The 22398-nt window shown below is 36.9% G+C and overlaps 1 protein-coding gene and 1 non-coding gene across 3 annotated transcripts in view; both read right to left on the bottom strand.

The window, feature by feature from the left end:
- Nucleotides 1-1545: 1545 nt before the first annotated feature.
- Nucleotides 1546-22398, bottom strand: part of CCAR1 (cell division cycle and apoptosis regulator 1) — a 40520-nt gene continuing 19667 nt past the window's right edge. For both annotated transcript variants that reach the window (XM_050959304.1, XM_050959305.1), the window contains exons 12-25: nucleotides 20365-20478; nucleotides 18989-19155; nucleotides 18039-18249; nucleotides 17150-17233; nucleotides 16063-16248; nucleotides 13535-13726; nucleotides 11527-11760; nucleotides 11046-11172; nucleotides 9452-9534; nucleotides 8029-8175; nucleotides 7604-7724; nucleotides 6549-6734; nucleotides 5744-5949; nucleotides 1546-2979 (exon numbers count right to left, since the gene is read on the bottom strand). In XM_050959304.1, the coding sequence (XP_050815261.1) occupies nucleotides 2920-2979; nucleotides 5744-5949; nucleotides 6549-6734; nucleotides 7604-7724; nucleotides 8029-8175; nucleotides 9452-9534; nucleotides 11046-11172; nucleotides 11527-11760; nucleotides 13535-13726; nucleotides 16063-16248; nucleotides 17150-17233; nucleotides 18039-18249; nucleotides 18989-19155; nucleotides 20365-20478 (2118 nt within the window). In that variant the 3' untranslated portion in view covers nucleotides 1546-2919. The remainder of the gene's footprint in view (nucleotides 2980-5743; nucleotides 5950-6548; nucleotides 6735-7603; nucleotides 7725-8028; nucleotides 8176-9451; nucleotides 9535-11045; nucleotides 11173-11526; nucleotides 11761-13534; nucleotides 13727-16062; nucleotides 16249-17149; nucleotides 17234-18038; nucleotides 18250-18988; nucleotides 19156-20364; nucleotides 20479-22398) is intronic.
- LOC127054652 (small nucleolar RNA SNORD98) lies at nucleotides 19330-19392 on the bottom strand. The gene has a single exon (XR_007775324.1). It is a non-coding gene; the product is annotated as a small nucleolar RNA SNORD98 (small nucleolar RNA).

The following is a 22398-nucleotide window of genomic DNA, read 5'->3' as shown; positions in this document are numbered from 1 at the left end:
TCAAAATTTCTTCTAGAAACTGCCCAGAACTTCAAATGAATTGGATTTTCAGTAAGTGGAACCTGTTGATAAACGATTTCAGGCAGCTTGAGGATCCTGCCTGCTGACAGCAGATATACCCTCCTCGATGACGATCACAGAAATGACACACAGAAGACAATGGCTGAGATATTTAAAGCTATGGAATGCAGGTGTAGCAACCTGCAGGGACCCTGGAAGACCAGAGATTGCAGAAGGGAAGACTTCAGAAGGGGCACCATGAAGTCAGTCTGTATGCTCACTACTAGAATGGTAGCTGCAGTTACAGCATCTCTGTAAATAGTTCTCTTAATAAAGAGCCAATTTAGTTTTAGAACCATGGGATCTTCTCATGGTATTATCCAGCACACAGTATACAAAACAGACACCTTCCATTACAATGAATGGAAGATGATGTGTTCAAATCCCCACTGTTGGGATCTTACCCATTTCCCCAATAATTGAGGATTGCTCCCTGCAATACATGTGCATTCTTTCCAGTCTAATTGAGCAAACTCAATTCATAGCGGAGTTTTCACTACTTTCCTTACAAAGATTATTCTGGTGAAAGATTAAGTAAGAAAATATTTTTCTGCTCTTCATCCTGTTTTCCTCCCCGAGGACTCCAGCGTTTGGCCAGCCTCTGTGTACACAGCAATATATTTTCTTCAAACAATTTGTCTCTCATTCTTGTTGCCTTTGGGTAAAGCAGTACCCAGAATGATTCAGAGTATTATAGATGTGGTCACATCAAAGCATAGGAAGGACTATAACCATTCTGGCCAGTGACACAGTGCTTCTCTTTATAAGTCAACCATCTTGTGTTGCCTTCCTCACAGGACTGAGATAATGCTTGATTATGTTTTTGAGTGCTTTAAGATCTTCACATGATAAGCACCCCAGAAGTCCATGGTAAATTATTCTCACAGATGTTCACCCGTACCCACATCACCACCATAGTCTTTTCTTGATTGATTTAAAGTGAACTAGCTTTTCTGAGGTGTTTGTGGAGGTTCCATTTTCTTCCCCAACCATGAATTTAACAACTGCTTATAGTATCCTAAAAGTTATTAAACAATCCTTTTGAAAAAATTAAAACAAGTTTCACACAAACTGACCTTTTCCTCTCCTTAGTTCATTATGAAAGCATAGTGTGCAAAATCTTTAGTTTTAAAATTCAGTGGCAACACATACAGTATTGGTCAAACTGTACAAAGGTAAAAGTATGAACATTTATTTTTAGCCACAGAAGAATTTTAGCCAGTGAAGCTTTTATCGAAGTCTACAAAAATTTTATTAGGTTGTTTATAAGAATGATTTCATTATTGTCCTTGTTAAATAAAACCTGACACTGAAAAAGGAAAGAAACAGACTTTTCATCTTTTTACTCACTTTGTGTGTGTTTAATGCAAGTTAATTACTGCCTGTCTTGATTGTAGGACTTTGCTTTTTAAAACAAAATACTAAAAAGGTATTTAAGATGATGCATATACTATTTAATCTTAATTGAAATAAAACAAGATGGGGGAGTTTTTGCATGCTATTTTAATGGTTAAGAATGTTGCACTAGTTTGGCTTCAAATAACCAAAACACAAACAAGTACCAACTTAAGACTTCTTTTTTTTTTTAAACAAAACAAGTTCAGGCAGTTTAATGCATTTTTTTAAGGAGCCACATGAGTTCCATGTAGGTTATTTATACATATTATGGCACTTTGATTCTTTTAAACAGGTTATTTAGTTACCCAGGATAGCTAGGTACAAAATCAGTTGGCTAAAATTCTCCATTCTAGCAAGAAAAAACAATTTGTCTACCCCCAACCTATTTTTCTTTCCCTCTGAAAGTTTTCTGAAAAGATGCACCAAACTATGATTTTTCATACTTCATATTTGATATGTTGCCATTGACAAAGATGCCAAGTCAACTTTTAATTTAGATCCCTGGTAATTTATTCACACACACATACACACACACCCCCCAGTCCTGCCCCTTATAATTTAATATTCTTCTGGAGGGCTGTTTCAATCTTAGAAGGAATTACACAAGCTATGAAAGAAGTAATTTTCAATTAAAAGAGACAATTTAAAATGGAAGCATTTTCTCCAGGTAAAGTAATTATATGACATCCACTGGCCTGGTATCCAACCATACATTTTAATACACAGCATCTGTTATTTAAAAAGTAGCATATATATCAATCCAGAAATAAGAACAGTTAAAGGAACACAAATGACGTACATTAAAACAGACCTGTATATTTTCATATAAATCCCACAGCCCTACCAACACTGTAGAGGGTTTCTATTGCTTTCTTAATTAATCTGAACTACTATATATTGTGAGGCTTTTAATAGGAGCAGCCTTGAAGGAGAAAATTACAATTGGAAGGGAAAAAAGTTATGACAAGTAAAAAAATTCAAGCATTTTAAAAAAATCTTTACTTGCAAAATTAAGCCGCATGCTATTGTATGATTTATATTTGAATTTAAAAAGACTAATTAGACAAATAAAAATAAAACCGTAAAAATGGCAATTCTATAAATAATGAACATTTTAATTTCACTAGACTTTAATGAAAAACCATTTGGTAATTAAATACTTGCTACTGTCCATTAAGTTGATGAACTTTATTAGGGTTAAAACTATAACAAAGTTCATCCTAAAACATTTTGCAATGCAAAATTATTTTCTCTCAAGGAGTGTCTAAATAAATTGAATGCTATGAATTACAAGCAATCTTCAGAAGCTGACTCACATTCATAAAACTTTATACATCTTTTTAGAACTAAGAAATTTATACTACTTAAAAAAAAATCAAACATGCATCACTTTCATACACACTGATATCATGATTTAGATTACATTATGTAACACCTTTCTTCTAAACAGAAGCAGTTTTATCATACATTTGCTCCATTTTCTTTGGATTTTTGATCTTTATCTTCGTTCTTTACAATATCCTATAAAAAGGGGAGAAAAGGTAGACGCGTAAGTTCTGTTAGCAGTATCCCTAAACTAAGCTGGAAACCAATTTAAAGGGCCTATAAACTTAAAATGAAAACCAGGTACCCTGTTTTAACTTGTTAAACTGTCAGATGTGTTTTATGAAAACTATTATTTCTAAGCTGCAACACAATTCCTTGCTGAAAAATTAGGGCCCAAAGATTAAGCTAGGCACAAAATTAGGTCTATTTAAATTACCTGTTTTATAGTCCCATGTTTGTTTGTTTTTTAAAGAAACCAAAACCATCTAGAGTGCAATGTTTTGCAACCCAAACCCTGTTACCACATGCCAGTATACGAGAATCTGAAAGTGAAACTGACCAAACTGGCTTGTTTATTTTCATTGTTCAAAATAAGTAAAATGTAAAAACTAAACATGAAGAGTAAAAAGCAAACTGGATTCTTAAAATTCAGTTTTAATGATCTAAGATGCTGTTTTTAACATGTTAATTACATTTAAAAATTAACTCTTTAAATGACTGGGTCCATTCAGTTACTGATCATCTTTCTCTCCTGTGCAAGTAGTACTACTGAGGGGATTCTGCACCAAAAAATTAAAAATTCTGTACCAAAACACTAAAATTTGTGTGCACAATATTTTAAAGTTCTGCAAATGTTATTTGTCAAATAAGTGTGGAGGCTCCAGCATGGCATTTGGGACAGAGGTGAGAGATCACTGTGCGGTTCCCCGACCCCAGACACTGACTCTGCAGTGAGGCTGCACTCAACCCTGACAGCACAAGAACTGGGCTGCCCCAGAAACACCAGCCCCGCATGCCATATGCACCAGGTGTGGGCTGTCAGGCTCAGCAAGGCAGGATCCACGTGTGCAGGGGCTTAGCATGGGGGGATCCAGGTGGGGGTTGAGAGGGTTCTGTGTGGGACAATCTGGGTGCAGGCGGCTCAGTGAGGGATCCGGGTGCGGGGGGGTGGGGGGAATCTGGATGCATGGACTTGTTGGGGGGTTCTGGGTGCAATGGTAATGGGACTCTACAGGGGGGGTCCAAGTGAAAGTGGTTGGGGCTCAGCATGGTGGGGGGGTCCTGGATGTGTGGGGGGAAGAGAGCTCAGCAGGGGTGTCTCAGTGTGGAGAGCTCAATGAGGGGTCCAGATGCTGGGGGAGTAGGGCTCAGTGGGATGGGGATCCAGGTGCAGCTGACTGGGCCTCAGTGGGGTGGGGATCTGGGTGTGGGTGGCTCATCAAGACAGTGCAGGGGGAGTGGGGCTCATCAGGGCAGGGAGTGTTTTGAGTGCAGGGGGGTGATGATTGGCGGGACGGTCTGGATATGAGGGGGTCTGAATGAACAGGGGTTGGATGGGTGGGGGAGTAGCTCCCTGTATAGGATTCCCTCCCCATGAAGCTGAGGACCTATGGGTGCAGGAAATGGGGGTGGGGTGAGTTTGCAGAGCTTCCTGAAACTGGGGGAGGGTCTCACCCAGCCCCAGATGCTGGGCAGGAGAAGAGGAAGTCCCATCTCTCCAGCCACGACTAGCAGCTGAGCCTGGTGCAGGGTAGGGAACCGGGTCTTCCCCAGTCCCACCCTCTGCCTCAGTGATTTACCTCTCTGCTGGCTGCCCTGGGCACCTAAAACATACTGCTGTGGAGGGTTGCACGATCACTCTTGCGGCTTCCCTTTGCTTCCTCATCAAAAAGTCTTTTTTCTTCAGGGAAGCAAAGAAATCTGCCGGGGACATAAATCAAGTGTAATGGTGCAAGATTCCTCCAGGAGTAAAGTAGGAGATTCAAAGGTCAGCACCATATCTAAGTAGCAGCTTTGGTGAGCCCCCCCACAGAAACATTGCTTTGGTGAAAATAAATTATGGAGAAACGACCATCTCTTCATGGATAAAGTTGAAGCTAGCTTTTCTTTGTAAGTCTGACTTTGTCCATTCCCTCATCTTCAAAACTACAATTCTCCTGAAAATTTCACTTATATATGATTTTATGGTAGAGTAGAATTTTTCTGGTAAAATCAAAGAAATCTGGCATGTTTCCTAATCTTTATTTTTTAATGGACTCTTCCAAGATGCTATATAGTGTCACTGAATTAACCTATAGCTGAAAGCAAGGAACTTTTGAGTTCTAACACCACCACTGCCACTAAGTGTCAGCAACAGCCTACATTTATTCAAGCACAATTTAATTAGGCCTTATAACATCCCAGTCAAGTAGATACATAATATCACTCCAATTATAAATAAAGTCAATCTGATGCTTACAGATGTAAGCTACTTGTCCAAGGCCACAAAAGAAGTTATTGTCACAAGCAGGATTAGACTCCAGGCCTCCTGACACCCAAAGTTGTAGGCCTTATTCAGCACACCACAACATCTCCCATGCAAGTCTCTGGAAATACTCCACCTACCTACATCACAAGGATTTCCATATGATCCTTTTGCTCAACATAGGATTTAAGGTGGTGTATGGGACAGATTTCAACCAGTGGGTGATATAAAGGCAGAATTACTGTGGCTTTAGATACCTGAACTGTTACTTTTCATAGGTAAGGTTGCACCTTAAAATAGTTTCCTGGTTTTCAGATTTTTTTTTAAAAACTAAACTACTCTATTAATATTTCTTTCCCTTAAATGACCAATATGTATTTATAGCCTTAACTACAGATTAATATGTACATTGTCTGCGAATATTCTGAAAACTCATTTTAAAATAGCTTAGTTTATAAAGCGATTAAATATAACAAAGAGTTTCAAGATTCTAACCTTTTTAAGAACGCTGTGTATTTCGTCCATAACTGTGGCTAAATTTTTGATTGTCTTATTCAGCTGCCCCTCAAATTGCAAATTGGTATCTTCTGATGTCTTCAAATTCTCTTGTAGTTGGTTTAAGTCTTTTTTTACTTCTTTAAGCTCTCCAGACAGGCTTTTGTTAGAGTTCTCCAAATGTAATATGGTCTTTTCATCTTCATCTTGAAAAAACAAACAAACAATCTCAAGTCATCTCAAATACCTTATAGTATGCCTCTTACCATTTCTTTCTTCATCCTAGAAAAAACATTAGTACAAAATTTTAAAAGACAGTATTAAGTGTTATCACTAATAAAATGTGATAATTAATATTTAAGCTCCTTGGAGTTTGAGAAGTAAAATGATCTCTGTGTTATACTGCTCCACACAGGGCATTAAATAATTCACTCCCCAGAAAAAGTCGTCAGTTAAAATAACCTGATTTTTTATGCAATTCAATACTGAACTCTGAACTTGCTTGTTCTTTGTATGACATGGATTTGCACTTAATTTGATCAGAAAAGGCAACCACCACGAAGGACTAACATGGCTAACAATGGTACTCCAACCTATTTGATTGGCCAATCAAAAGTGTTAGCTGTGCAAGTTCAAAGTGTGAAAGAAATACAGGAAAATAGAATTTAATAATGCACAACTGTTTTATAACACCGAGTCATAAACCAAACTCTAGAATGTTTGAGTGTTAACTACTGTATATGTAGTATTTTATAACAAACATTTCAGAACAATCATGGTATATCTTCAAAGTACATTCTCAAACCTGTTTTCTCTTCCAGCAACTGAAGTTTTTGTTCTATTTCAGCCCGCACTCTTTCACTCTTCTCTAGTTTCTGCAACAGGCTCCCTACATCCACCATAGCTCCATTGTACACAATTAGGCCAACATTTTCTTCTGTGCCTTTAGATTCCTGTTTTATAGTAGGGGATGGTAGCAGCAATCTGTTTCCTAAAATAAATTAAGTAGTGTTACAAAATATGTAAAACATTAAAATTGTGTTAGTTTTCAACTCACCAGAAAGAATGAATGAATGAAAGAATGAAACCTTCCGCCATGCGTTCAAAACCTTCTAAAAAGACCAAAATCTTAAATATTTGAGAACCAAGGTGCTCTCTGCATATGTGGGGGAGGAGATAAAAACCAGGTAGTCAGGTGGGGGGCCTGAAAAGAGCAAATGCTGCTTGCATAACATTCTTCCTATCCTCCTTTTATTGAAGGATGGCTGCATGAATTGGACTCCATGCTAAGGGAGAGGGGTAGAGTGGCTGCCCTTTGTGGGGAATGATACTGTAAACACGTTCCCCACAGGTAAGTAATCTTGATAATCAGCAAGCTCATCCACTTTCCCGTTCCAATATACGGGGTTTGCACAGTAAACACAGCAGAGAGCATGGGGAGCAAGAAGCCCTGGGTTCTGCAAACTGTGCAAGATCTATATAGTCTTCACAAGATCTGCTGGTTAGAAGGGCTGAACTTGTAACTTTTTCAAGGGAATACAAATTTTATCTACTCTTATCTCCGTAATACAGCAGTGATTTAAGGTGAAGTTTTGCAATCAGGCAAATTAGTACTAGCTACCTAACACAGAGGTCCCCAAACTTTTTTGTGCCTCCCCCATACCCGTCTGTGCCCCCTGCCCCGCCAGCCACAGTTGGGAGCCGGGGGTAGGGCCAGAAGCAGACACAGGGTAGAGTGGGGCTGGGTGGCAGTCTCCCCGCCCCTGTGGGATGGCCCAGGTCCGACCACACCCCTCTGAAACATTTCTCTGTACCCTTCCCGCCCCCAGGGGCACGTCCCACAGTTTAGGGATCACGGACCTAACATATCTTCCTGCAGGACTTCGGACTCTTCCTGATTTTCTTCATCTTTTGAGGTATCGGTTAATCTTCTGTAAAAGCAAGATTCTCGAAGTACTACCTTATTAAGTAGTTTCTTAACCTAAAATATCGCAAAGGAGATCAATATTATGTTACTTTGTTGAATAATGCTATAATAGTTTCATATTTAAAATAGTATTTTTAAAAGAAATATTTGATTTAAAATATTAAATTAAGTGATTGCGTTAAAATGCAAAAAAGCCTACTGACTGCAACTTTAAACAAGGGAAAAAATTAATATTTATAACAGCACTAACTTGCCCACAATGAATATGGAACAACCTTTCAATATATTATATACTCTTTTTTCTGCAGCATTCCTGCCTCATTGCAAAACACATTCCTATATAATTATAGAACAGAACCTGAGCACGTGAAAGATGTAGTCCAAGTGTATACAGTATCTCCTCCATGTCCTTTTCAAGAAGGTATCCACAATGACTTTGATCAAAATAAACGAAAGCCATCAGAAGATCCCTGTTAACTGTAATCATCTGTGTCTTATCTTTCTCCTATAGAGAATACATTGCATATTAATTACAATATCAGTGTTTCCTATTCTTTATAAACGATGACTAGAGTGCTTGGATTAACAAGGTAGATTCCCGCTACCAATTTTACCATTTACTTTATGAGTCAAAGTTACTACGATTGCCAGTATTTTACACATTAGGCTCACAAATATCATATAGCTTCATTTATTATGACCTCTCTCATACAAGCTATACCCAAAAATTCTTAACAGAATTAAAGCACAGAAGACAGTTTTTTGTACATGTAAACAGGAAAATATTCTTCTTCCTTTTGCTCAGGCTACCATGGCTCTATCAAATGAACATCCCTGCACCAATGGTATACAAGTGTGCTCGTACACAATGCCCCCTCAAAAACAATCTCAAGACTTTGAATTGACAATTATTTTCAAATCAGAATACCCATAACTATGATTACTGAACATTAGAATCACACGAGATCCTAGGATTGATCTGCAGTTCTGCATGCATGTTTAATATTGTTTTTACACTTTCTTAGCTTAAGAAGAGAAAAAGGTGTATGATTAAAAATCTGTTTTACTTTCTGATTTTTGGTAAATAAATCCTAGATTCACTATGTTATGGTTAGTTTTCATTGTTCTGAACTTGGAATGTGGCAAAAAGCCATGGTTATTTCTGAGGAACAGGCTCTCTTTTTGTGTACGAGGAGACTTCCAAAAGGAACTCCTGACATTATAATGGAAAAGTTAGTTTATAGCCTAATATTTTGTTGCATTAAAATAACATTGATTTACTGAGACATGAACATGGAAACAGCTTCAAAAAAATGAACTAATTTGGGATTAAATCACAGAAATCTCAAGGGGCCAAAAGAAACTTAAGTGGCATGAATGCATAGGCTGGCCTAGGCCACACTTCTTCCTACCCTCCTTAATAGACAGAAGCAATTTCACTGGATTTCTGCCTGCCTCAAATTAGCGCTTAAAGTCAGACCAGTTGTCTCTTATGGATGGGAAGGACTTACCCACAAGTCTTTCTAGCTAATTAGTACCCCCACCTGAGAAATTTTTATTATGAGATAAAAATTTAAAATAACTTATGAGAATTTAGAAGAAAACATATTTAAAGTTAGTCTTCAGAAGCATTCCCCTCTAACTCATTTAGATGCAAAGTTTCAGGCAAAAAGGAAAGTTTTTGAGGGAAACAAACCAGCGAAAACAGATTATATAATTAAAATGAAGGAGCAACCTTTAATATTAAGGCTATGTATAGTTGTAAAATATGCAGTAAGTACTTTATCTTTAGAAGATCTCTCTTTGCAGTGTCGGTTTCCCTCTCTTCTATCATCTCGCTTGTTCATTTCCTCATCATCCCGGTCTAAAAAACAGAAGTGGCATTCAGCAAATTCAGAGTAAATTAGAGTCTAGAACCACTTTTTCAAATGCTTGTGTATGATTTTTAAAGGAAATACAATTTGCACAAAAAAGTAATCAGATTACAACATTCTCTTCCTAAATATGAAATTGAAAGGTAAAAGGTCATTTAGCAAGATTATAATTAAAATACTATTTTTTTTCCTTTCGGCCTACTTTGACACAATGCACTCAAATCTGTCAATTTTATCTTTATATTTTTCAAATTTTCATATGTAGGCTTGCTTTTCACATGGAAACTAGAGGGAACATTAGATAAGCTAACTTTAATATAGTTCAAGCGCCACCATGTGAGTAAGAGCCACAGAAAGTCATGCAACTCTCTATATGAGGCAGTATCCTTATTTTTATAGTTATTATTTCTCCTATTAGGAAAATGGTATTGCTTACTCTCTTGAATACTTTCCATAATGAAAAACATCCCACCCACATAATCAAAATCATGTGTCTAAAAAGTCTCAAAAAATCAAAAGTTATATCCTAATAATTAACCCAAATGAGAGAAAAGGGCAAGAAAAAAAGATACATGTTTTACTGTAAGTTCATTTGATTGTGACATTTAGGCTCTCAAAAAATGAGTTATTAAAAGCTTTTTAACAAACTGCTTCTTGTAAGGTAAGCAATATAGTACTAACAACATCTGAAACAGAAGGGAGAAAAGTTTGGGGAAAGCAGGGCTGGCTTAAGATATACAGCACTGTAGATCTGTACCTTGGGCCCCAGTTCTTGGGAGCCATAGGATCACTTCCCAATCCAAGTTTTAATAATAAAAAAAGTTTTTCACTTTCATTGTGGAATCTGACCCAACTGTAAACTGCTGCAATGGTGTTTGCTCAAATCTGCTGACAGCTTGACACTAGCTCTGTGAGGTGTGAACTGCCCCAAACAACTCAACTGGGTGTTCACTCCAAGACACACCAAACTGAGGGACTCTGTCTACATCTCTCCAACAAAGGAGCGTGTATGTGGTAAAAGAATACAGAATGTCCTTCCCATTTATCCTCTCCTGCATTGATGGGCAGGGGGGACAGAGGGCCACAGCTGCTGCTCCTGGAAAACGGAAGAGGTTTCATTTCACTGTTGCTGCTTCTTTGGGAGGAGATGGAACCAGAAGCCACCAGTCCAAGTGGAGGATGAAGGGACGCAGAGCCAAGGGGACCCTCTATTTTATGGTGGACAGAACCCATGGATTGTGATAATTTGGCTCAGGAAAGAAAGCATAAAAACACAAGCCAACATTTTCAAACTTGGGTGCATAAAGTTAGGCACTTAATAGGGCTTCAATCCTGATTTTGGCTGTTCAGAATTACACCACCACAAACAAACAGTACTATTAGAGTGTCTAATTATACCAGTACTTTAATTTTCTAAATTCTAAAGCTCTCAAGTTCAAAAAACATATCCAGACCCAATACAAAAGTTCTGAAGAAGTCAAAAAACTTTCACATAATATACCATCATCCTCATCTTCAGCATCTTCCGCTTCCATTGGATCATACTCTTCCTGATTATTGTCATCTTCAGTTTCTTCTTCATCTTTAGTATCATCTTTCCTTTTATCTTCCCTCTGTAATGAAAATGCCTACAAATTAAGCAATCCAAAGATGGGTAATCGCAAAATGAAAAAATCTCACCAGAATTAATTAAAAACCTCAATACACTACGTATATTCATCCAAATTAGTATGTCTAATGAATTTAAATAATTTTTACAGTGAAACAGCCGAGACACTCAGCTACAACAGCAGACACTTAAGATAAAATGCATAATTGTAGACTTCTTAAAGATTAGAACTACCGTATCTGAGCAATCTTGATCCAGACAAATAAATTAACACAAAAACATGAAGTCTTGGAAATTGCAAAGTAAAATACAGTAAACTGATTATTGCTTATCCAAGCAACATAGTGTATTTTTACATAAACTAATTGCAGACCTTCCTCTCTTCTTTATCTTCCTTCTTATCTTTATCATCTCCAGATTTTCTCCTCTTAGGTTTTGGATCATCATTTTCGTCATCTTTTTCTTCCTTTTTATCTTTTCTCTCCTCTTTTTTGCTCTTTTTATCTTTTTTGTCCTCTCTCTCTGGAAGGGATATCAGTGCTTTGTAGATTCTGACACCAAAATCCCTTTGAAGCATTTCATTGAAGAGTTCTGCAAACAATGAAACCTGAATCAAAAAAACATGAGAAAGAGCTGGTGAAGAGAGGTATGATATTCTTTTAAAAATACAGTTACACTGTATTTGCATTTAAGTAACTATCACTCCTTCCTTATCAAAATTCATATCACATTAATCAAAACATAGCACTGTATCAGAGTAACATACTGTTTATCTAAAAAAACCCAGTTTGTTTGAATATGGCCATCTGAAAAAGGAAAGTTAAAATTAAAAAAACATTTAAAAAAATATATTACAGCTCTCAGGTCCCAGATTAATTTTTATTTTGTTATACAAATTAAAAAACAAATACTTGTATAGTACGAGGAGGAAGATATGATGATTTGTTATTGTAACAAATACTTAGTTTAAGCTACATCAGTTCCTAAAGTTAAGAATGATGCAGAACATAAGGAATTTTTTTGGGGGGGCGGATGGGGGGAGAAGTAAGGGAGAGAATGTGGACAGGGAATCAAGAAACTGTGCATCATTAAAAACAAGTTAAATGCAGAAAGCAAATTATTTCCACACAAATATAGAAGACAATACTGCCTTGTTGTATCAGAAGAAAACAGTACTGGCATTTAGAAATGTGAATAAAACTATTTTTTAAAATGCAGATTTGCAAAGCATAACACAAAAATTAATACAAAATCAATCAAAAGCCATAAGCAAACAGTCAATTCACATATCTGCTTCACAGAAAGCCTGTGTACATAATTAAAGTACTGTAAGATTGGCTACAACTATTAATTTATTTTGACTAAAAAGTAGGCTTGTGAATTAGTCCACACAGCAAGATGTGACTGATTTTACAAAAAGGGGTTATATGACAACTTGTGCAAGAAAAATAGCACCAGTTAGCCAGTTAAAAATAGAAGCCTGGGGGGGGGGGGTCAAGATATGTCAAGAACATAAGGAAAATATTAGTAGACTTGACTCAAGTTGGAAAATGCTCAAAGGGGAAAGCAGAGACCTAGTAATTATAAACCAGTGAGTTTGAGGTATGATGGAGGAATACCGGAAAAGGAAAAACAAAATAGTCTAAAGAGGTTTGCAAACGGATAGTTCATGTGGCAAACACTATGGTGATCTAAAGATGTCATAAAATATTAGTTAGTTATCCTAGAAAAGCAATTAATTACGAATTCTGAGGCAAGAGTATGTTCATTAAAATACTACACATATGTAAACAAATGTAAGTTCCATGAACTGCTTATGTACTAATATGCAAGACATAACATTCTGAACATGTAATTAACACACTCTTCTCATATCAATACGCAGGATATTCATGAAAAAATACCCAATTGGCCTTACAACTTCAGGAAAAGTTCCCTGTGTGAGTGTGAGAGAGAGAATCAAAAGGGAGAAACTGAGAACCTGTGTGTTTCTTTTAGAATTTATGGGGCAGTCATACCGCAGTGATAAATGCGGTACCAATACCTACTCAGTTTTTCCAAGTATGGACCAAGGATTAAACTTCACTTGAAATGTGTCTGCTTTTACACTAGTATCTTAATATTCAGAATTTCAGGATATAGTTGCTAACATGAAAATAAGGATTCAGTTGTAATAGTAAGTTATAGCATAATCTGAATATTATATTATGTAATCCTTTCACTGCAACAGAAATACAGTCTAAGAACTATTGCATTTAAAAAGTACTTACTCAAATATTTGGTGTGAAAAGTTGGTATTTCTCAGTATAACATCCTACTATACTGAACTCACTAAAATTGCATTTCATTATGCTGTAGTAGATACAAAGTAAACAAATTACCTCAAAAGAATGCTCTTTGTTATCCTCCAACCTGTAATCCAGAAGAACACTAAGAGACATAATACTACAATCAAATTTTCCACTTTTTGCTGCCCAGTTAGGATGTACAATGATTGCTGGTTCATCAGGCAAGATGTATCGTCTCTCTCGTCGCTGACGCTCCATTTCTTCCTGACGTTTCCTTTCTTCTTCCTAAAAAAATAAAAAAATCACATTTTAGAGATGAAATTTCAAACCATATATTAGCTTTAAATGCTCACTGCTTTTCATAGAATGGATAGAAGGCTTCAGTGCTGGGAAATTTATTAACAGAGATTGTGGGCCAGTGGCTCCTGCAGAGAGTAGGGATGCTGTCCAGTGTCATCCTCTGTTTTTGAAATCCTGTTAGCCAAGGCAACATTCCATAAGGTATGCGGGAGCACCAGATCCTCTGTAAGGAGCAACATACAAACCCTTACTAGCACACGGTGCTAACTGCAGTGTACTTGCTTGATAGCTGGAACGGGACCAAATGATGTCCCTTAGAGGTATGATATGCAAGCTGGCAAGTTAGCAGACATTCCCAGGGCTCTTTTGAGCCCTTAAATTGCTTACATGAGAAGAGTAAAAGCTCCCTACACCACCTTCCCCCAGTGCATATAAGCAGCACAGATTTACCTTTAGAAGGTAAGTGGTTGATTTTCATTTTTTTTTATTTTTTAAGCAGGGCATCATGTTATATGCAATATCTCTAGATACAACTGCTACGGACTAAGCAAAGAAATAAAAATACCATTTTTTTAATGTGATTGCAGTAAATTTCATCTTGCAGCAAAAAGCACACAGATTTTAGCTTTAACTGCTAGGCCAAGAACATGAAAGTTTTGCCATTTAAAAATATTCAAGCACAGTCTCTGCTTGCTTTTAAAAACAGTGCATTACTCAATGTTCCAAGAAACAATGTGATTGCTATATGAAGTTACTCATATTCAGGTTTGATTAACTTGGTTGTTAATAAACTGTTTTCTGATTCAACCTAAAGGAAGGAAAAATACCAAACTTATCTCTGGGGAAACTGTCACTCAGCACAGCATCAGTGGCCAGAGACATGCAACAAATATCCCTCAAAGCAGAAGGAACCAGCAAGGTTTTCAGGGCTGGCACTAAGAAAAAAGGAGTCACCTTCCAAACTGAGGGACAAGAGTCATTCGCAGCACAAAGGTCTCCAACACCGAAGTACTCCCTGGAATTATGGTGCCTCATTGCTTTTTTGGGAGTCAGCATTGGGTTGTAGGGGTAGAGACAACTCTTCAATGCTACACTATCTTTTACAGAGCTTTAATAAGAGGAACTGAGGCCTCTACCTGAGGAGGACTCAAATGAACCATCAGAGATGGGCATATGGAAGACACAGCACTGACCAATTCCCTTTTCAGAGCAGGCTTTTCAGTAACAATGATGCCTGTGGCAGTGAGGGTTTCAGTTTTGGGTACTGAGGCAAGTCTTTGGCATCAAAGAAACAGGCAACTCGTTTTCTGGTGCCAACAGATGCACTTTGACATCTTTGTAAAGTGTCTGGTGACAATGGCTTCTCACTTGGTCCTTTGCTTAAAGCATGATTTCAAATGCTTATGAAAAGGACAGACTTGAGCATTCAGCTCTTAAAATCTACTTCAGTAGGAAGAGCTGAAACCATGTCCTTCTTACATGTTTTTTTATTATTATTTGGCACCCACTCCTGAATTACCTTTGGTACCATGGTATAGAAGCAGGGCACAAGGAATAATGCACCAGGGAATTGCCTTCTGCCAGACATCAGTCATCGAGTTTTGTTGCTGGAATGGCCATCCCAGAGGAGCAGGAATGCTCACTTCTGGAAGCCAGATTTTTTTATGCAGATCAACTAGAGACACTCTGTGCAGCACCATGCAGAACAGAAAAAAACCTGAACAAAACTACATTGTGAATATGGAAACTACCACTATATTATATGTTGAAAATTTAAAACTACTATGATTTAACCAAAACTTAAAATTTAATTTTCAAGCCAGAGAATGACAGCCCTAAGTCTGCAACTAACAATGGAAAGGAACCAAGGTAATTGTGGTCCTATAGCTTTTTATAGGATTAATTCTGAACATTTTTCAAAATGGTTCACTGAAACTTGTAGCACCGGAAGTGCATACCCCATAAGAGGAAAACTGTGCAGAGCCAATCTACTTGAACTCCCTGAGCCTCTTGATGTTAAAAAAAAAGTTAAAATCTTACAAAATAATTTATTCTTCCTGTTCCCCTCAATTTTTTTTTAAATGGTCTGAGTAACTTATCTCAAGCATATCTATTTTCAGTGAGTTTATATTTCTGAGTTGGGTTTACTGAGGTGAAAAGTTCAAATGACTTAGCTTAGACAAAGGTTTCATTACAAATCAGCAGTTTAAATTAGAGCAAAAATCTGGCTAGTGGAGAACTATAAAATCTTGATTTAACTATTTCCCTCTCCTGCATTGCATAACATTTTTAAATTAAACCAAGTACATCTCAATACCAACCTCTTTGTCATCTTCAGATTTCCTATCCTCCTCCTCCTCATCCTCTTTTTCAGATTTCTCTAACTCCTTCTGTTCTTCTTTTTGTTCTTCTACTTTCAGTTGCTTTGTCAGTCGGGCTATAAGTTGGGATTTTAGTCCTTTAGAGCTAAGAGTACGACTTTCTAATTCCTTGCGAAGATCATTTACCTAGTAAATAGAAGTTGTGTAAGCGGTACTGATGGATGCTATAGCTATATACATAATCAATAATGCTGAAGTCAGAAATGCAAACATTACCTACAGTCTATTAGTTAATGAAATCCTTTTTCATCAACATTGGAACAAACTAAATATAAAAAAAATGTATTAATGGCAAAACACATTAGTTCGTAGGTTTCTTATTTCATTCCCTGAAGCCCCTCCCTTTTTTAGAAGGTATTTTGGTAGCGGTAAGCAAAAAGTTGGAGATTTCATTTATTTATTTTTCACTATTTATGTCTACTGTGGAGGGAGTTTTGTTTTATGATGTCTACTGAAGTATAGTTTTGTATATTATTGAGCATATTTAATATGAAAGTTAAATTATGTAAGGGTCCAGAGGAAGTTGTAAGCATTACTTTTTATGTTTGTATACATCAAAATATGTTATATAAATAAAATATTTCCATAGGAAACATGAATGAAGAACTTTATCTTCCTAAACTAACCTTCTTCTAAACACCAAAGAAGGAAATCTCACTTGAGTGTAAGTATATAGGCCAGATTACTGTAGACTTCACTTTCAGTTAAACAAAATAAATCTAACTGATTTCTTTAAATTGTGCACAGTTTGAAGACTTTCAATGAAATAGTTACAGTTCCTTTATTGGAATCATAACAGACACTAACACACAACTTATATATTCGGATATCATTAAAAGAGTTGTTTACCTATAAAATTAGGAAAGAAGATAAAACAGAAGTACTATTTAACTTTCAAAAAAACTGCCATAGTTTTAAAAGAATGAGTGAAGAAATGTATCACAACTTTGGCTCTTGATATCAATAATGTTCTTAAACATAAAAATATACTGTATAATTAAAGACACCTAAAATATTCAACAGTTACCTTCATTGTTTTTGGATCCAGTTTAGACCAGTGGGTAGGAGTAGAGATCTCTTTAGCTTCCCCATCATCCTTTTCCTCTTCATCCTGGCAAATAAAATTAAGAAATCATCATTCAGAAAGTTTAAGAGTAATTAATTTATGTTTTAAAATTCTGTTGCTGATCTGTGGCAAGGTCACAAATGTTTCAGACAGTCTTCTCCTAAAGTTATTGTTTAGACAAGTCCACATACACACATTCTACCACTTCATAACTTATCACAGTGCCACTCATCAGCCAATAAAAGCCAGATCTGTGAAACGCAAAAGGGTGATAAATAACACCACAAATAATGTCAGGGATACACAGACACTGCTGATCTCCGCTAACCATACAGTGTGTGATCTTGCCCCAATTTTCAAACATCCATAGTCACTCTTGATTTAGTCAGACCTTTCAATATACCAAGATGCTGAACAGCCACGTGGCCTGAAATTCAAGTGTTTCAGACTAATTCTTGTCCAATTTCAAATACCATAATTAGAACTGGCCACCAGAGAAATTTTAGAAATTTTAGAAAATGGCAAAATATTTAAGACTGCTATTATTACTGAATATCACTCAACAACTGGTTCCAGATTCCAGCAACTAGTTCTAAGATAAAAACAATATTCTGCGCATCAAAAGCACAATTTATTTCCATTTGTGGTATCAGCACACACATTAAAAGTTAGTATACCAGCTGAAATAAAAAAAACATTCACTATACTGCTGAAAGCTGGTTTACCAGTCATTGTTACCAGTTATGTTCCTCCTATGTATGTTTGTTGTGTAGTATGTGGTGTGCATTTTGTGCCTGTGTTCCTGTGCCTGTGAGAAGCAGAAATAGAAAAAGGGATTAGCGTTCAGTGCCTGTTCTCCATCAGCCTCCTTGCGTTCACCCTGAAGCTTCTCGACCAGCTGCTGCTTGTATCCTCGGGAGAGGGTTTCCCACTCTGAGCGGGTGGGAAGGCAATGCCAAACATCCGGGAAAAATAAAACCACTGTCTCCACATGAGCTGGAACTGTACGCCCCTTGTGGGTCTCCTCAGGGCGATGGTAGCGAATCTCTGCAAAACGGTACCTGTTGCAAGGGAAGAAGCATGTTGGAAAAAAAATTCTACAATACATTTTAAAGAGCCTAGTTCACTTGTAGCACATCAAGTAAAGAAACTTTGCTGCAAGAATCTGAGGTTTGTCTAAAGAAAAAGTTATGGAAGCCATATTTTCTCTTTTGGCACATTTGTACAATGTATTGCAAGATAAAATGGAGACGAGTGAACAATATGCTGACTGCTATAGGTAAATCGATGTACTTAACAGTTTGTGTTAGGAAATATAGTTCTCATTTAACAGGAAAAGTTGAAACACTTAAATTCAGTGTTAAATAGAAACTTCATTCATAAATTGGTAAAACAGTGGTAAGTGTTAGACACAGGACAAATAAACTCATCAAGAAAAAATATGGCTATATAACCAACAGCTAATTATTTACAAAAGAATAATGAAATGAAGTTCTCTTGACGATCTTCTCCAGCTATGCATGAAATGGAAAATATTTTCAACATACAACCATTACAAAATTACAGCATAACACGTACAAAATTCAGAATTTTTAATTAGTTCTTGATGCATTATTGAACACATTTGGCACCAATCAACCTCTTGTTACAAAAGAGAACATCCCTTCAAGCAGTTTACCTGCACCACCACCGGCTGCTAATAAAGAAAAAATGGTTTAGGTTTTAACAACAGTTCTGTCTAAGAATAATCAGAAAACATTTATTTCTATAATATATTCTGTTTTGGAGAACGGTACTTACCATTGTGTGCACACACTTAAGTCAATGCCTGTTAGAGCCTTGCAACAACGGATAGCAGTCTTAATCAGCACAGAGGGGTCCTTTTCTGGATCAGGTCCATCCAGTGATGGGGACCAGTGTCCTCCAATAGCCATAGCTTCATCTTTGCCTTTCATACCCACTAAAAACTGGATAAAAAAAGTCTCCTGAATGTTTCCCTGATAGGGAAAAACATTTCCCCAAACTGTAAGAATAAGACTATAGGGTACACAGAGCACGAAATATACATCTAACTTTGAAGTCCGTTAGTAGACTACAAAGAATTATTCTGAAATCCATACCTAAAAGTCTCAGTCAAGAAAGAGTTCAGCTAATTTTTTTCCACAGCATTTCAGAAATGGAATAGGTTTAAAACATCATTACTCATTCTTGAGTTGCAAGACTTGCCATTAAAAAATCACTTTATGGGCACAGGATTATGCCGTGGAACATTAGTTTTGTAACATGGCAACATGCAAACAAACCTTTATGATAAAAGGTAAATATAATGTCTCAATTCTAAAAAAGATAAACAGACACTGCCTTACAAAAATGAGCTAGTAAAACAACTAATGACTGATATTTATACAGCTGACTTCATCCAAAAATCCCAAAGTGCATTACTGATTGATGTACAAATGATAAACTATGGGGTTCATTTGTCTACTGAAATGCAACCACGTTTGAAGTAAAGCAGATGCCTTTAAATATCAACCAGCAACACTACATGACAGCTCATGATGGAAAGTAAGTATTGTACCTTCTCCAAATAAGACCATAAGAACAGCCATACTGGGTCAGACCAATGGTCCATCTAGCCCAGTATTCTGTCTTCCAACATTGGCCAATGCCAGGTGCTTCAGAGGGAATGAACAGAACAGGGCAATTAGCAAGTGATCCCATCCCAGCCATCCAGTCCCACAAGGAGCAAAGTTACCCAACCGCAATACAGATTGGACTCAGGGTCCAACATGCTTATTTATGGCAAAAAGGGTCATGGGGGTGTTTTAAAGACCACAGGCTCAAGTACCTCCATCAGTTACTGAATAAAATAACAAGTATTTATAGTCACCAGAAATTTCATAGTACATTCTGCAGCAACAGAGTGTTAATTCCAAGGACATTTTTTAAATTTCATCTTGGATAGAAAAATTTTTTTACACTTAACTGTTGACTCAATGGGGTATTTTTCTCTCCTGAGACTTGAAAGACATAATGCTTGTGAAAAAGGACTACATAAAATCAGTATATTGCTAATTAGGCCTCTCTAGATATTTCGGTTTGAATACACAAGCTTTAGAACTTTGTCCCACCAATCTGAATTCCCATGGTACCTCCTGCTGAAATATATTTTTTACCTTGACAAGTCTAGCAGGATGTTGAAATCCATCACGAAGTTCTTGTGGATCTTCAGCAAGGGCACATGATTTATGATAAAGATCTTCCATACTAGGACTAGCCATCAGCATAACCTGTTACAGGATCAGTTAATCCAGTCTTGTTAAGACATACTAGAACAGTTGTAAAATGCCCAAACCTTACCAACTCTTAATCCCCTTGAGTATTCCCACTGAAGTCAACCACACTACTTGTGTGCAACAGTAAGAATGTGCATTATATTTCCAGGACTGGGCCCTAAAAGAGCAAGTCAGAGTTACCCTACTACTCCTAATTTATTCTAATGACCTTTAAGACACCCAAACAGAAAAGAAACACGGAGTCTGGTAGCAAGTTGTTTATATCAGTGCATGTGTCAGCATATTTACTGCATATACAAAAGCACTGAGTTACTAGGATATGTAATTAAGACACACTATATTTCAAAGGTAACTCAAAAACCTACTGTTTACTGAACACATTCACAAATTATAGTATTATGCATTCAATGCTCTACACAGCAATAGGCACTGAGCACACTTCTGGTTTCAATCAGGATCTCCATTTCTGAATACCACCATAACATGATCTCTCAGTACATTTTGTTACAACCTGACCTAAAATACTAATAGCACCTCTCTTCTTTCAACCACTATTTAGTGCAGTTTTAACAAAAACTTATTTACTACACTAACAATTATGGAAACACACAAGTTATTCCATCATTAAGCTTGAAGCAAGGTTTCCACTATATTCCTGATTTTGACCCTCAGCCCTAACTACACTAGAACCAAGTGAAATTTTGGACAGATTTTATACAGGGGCAGAACTTCTCTGGAAGTTTAAGGCAAATTAGACAAGGCTTTTTGGAAACACATGGATTAAAAGAGAAACAAATTTTCTTACTAAAACGTTACCCCTTATAGCAACTCTAGAACAGACTGGTCTAGAAATTCCAGATTTGCTCTTATCTGCTAGCCTTAGAAAGGACTGGGGTATCTGACTAGTTTTAGGGAAGACTAAAACATCTTAAAACTAAGTTTTGTGAACAAATGTTTATTATGGTCCTGATGCAGAGTTTATGGACTCACAATGGTCTCAACACACAGAATAGCTGGCCAAGAACTCAACTGAAAAGAGAGGTAGTCTAAGAGTAGTGAGAAAGAAAGCACCACTACATGGGGAACAGTAGGAAGGAAGCCACACGGGAGGGACCAGTCTAGAGAGAAAATGAAGTCCTATTTAGCTGTCTAAAGACCACTCCCTGATAAATGCACTCAATGCCCCATTCTCTCAACAGCTAGTTTTTTCCCCATAACAGAAAGAATAGGATGCTCGGATCGACATTTGGTGTGTGTGTGGTGGCGGGAGATGAGAGGAGCAGTCTATTCTAGGGACTAGAAGGAGAGAGAGATCTCAAGATAAGCATCAGACTGCCTAAAAATGTCTTAGAGATGACAGTCAATCTTACAAACCTGAAGAAATTCTGAGGCAAAAAATATGATTAAGTTAATTATATTACATATTATAAGTTTATAACCAGTTATTTATGGGAAAATCCTTTGAGAATGCTGTACTACTCTGAAATCCCTCAGATTTTCAAACATTTGGAAATTCAAAGGGAAGTTTACATTACCACACATCAAATAAGTGTGGAAAAGCACAACTAAGGCCATTCAACAGCCTAAATGTTACTCCTGTATCACTACTCAAACAACTGATATGCAAGAAACCATCCTATCCTCAAACAGAGGGTATCTTAATTGCATCAGTGACTCAATACCACCTTACTTGCCTAGAGACTTATCATACTACGAATTCTCCAGGTGTCTAACCTATTTGTTTCAAGATAAATGCAAAGCTCTTGAGAAAATGGCTGTTAAGTAACAGATGGCATTAAGGTTGTAAATATCTAAATTTAAGTATTTGGTCTGGTAACAGATAAATTGCAATCTCTAATTCAAAGATCTCAAAATGTTTTACAAGCATTAATTTCAACACACTCTCTCAGGTTG

Source organism: Gopherus flavomarginatus, chromosome 6 (assembly GCF_025201925.1).
Source record: "Gopherus flavomarginatus isolate rGopFla2 chromosome 6, rGopFla2.mat.asm, whole genome shotgun sequence".
Classification (NCBI taxonomy): domain Eukaryota; kingdom Metazoa; phylum Chordata; order Testudines; family Testudinidae; genus Gopherus; species Gopherus flavomarginatus.
The sequence above is the reverse complement of the archived record's forward strand: the minus strand, read 5'-3'. Positions and strand labels throughout refer to the sequence as shown.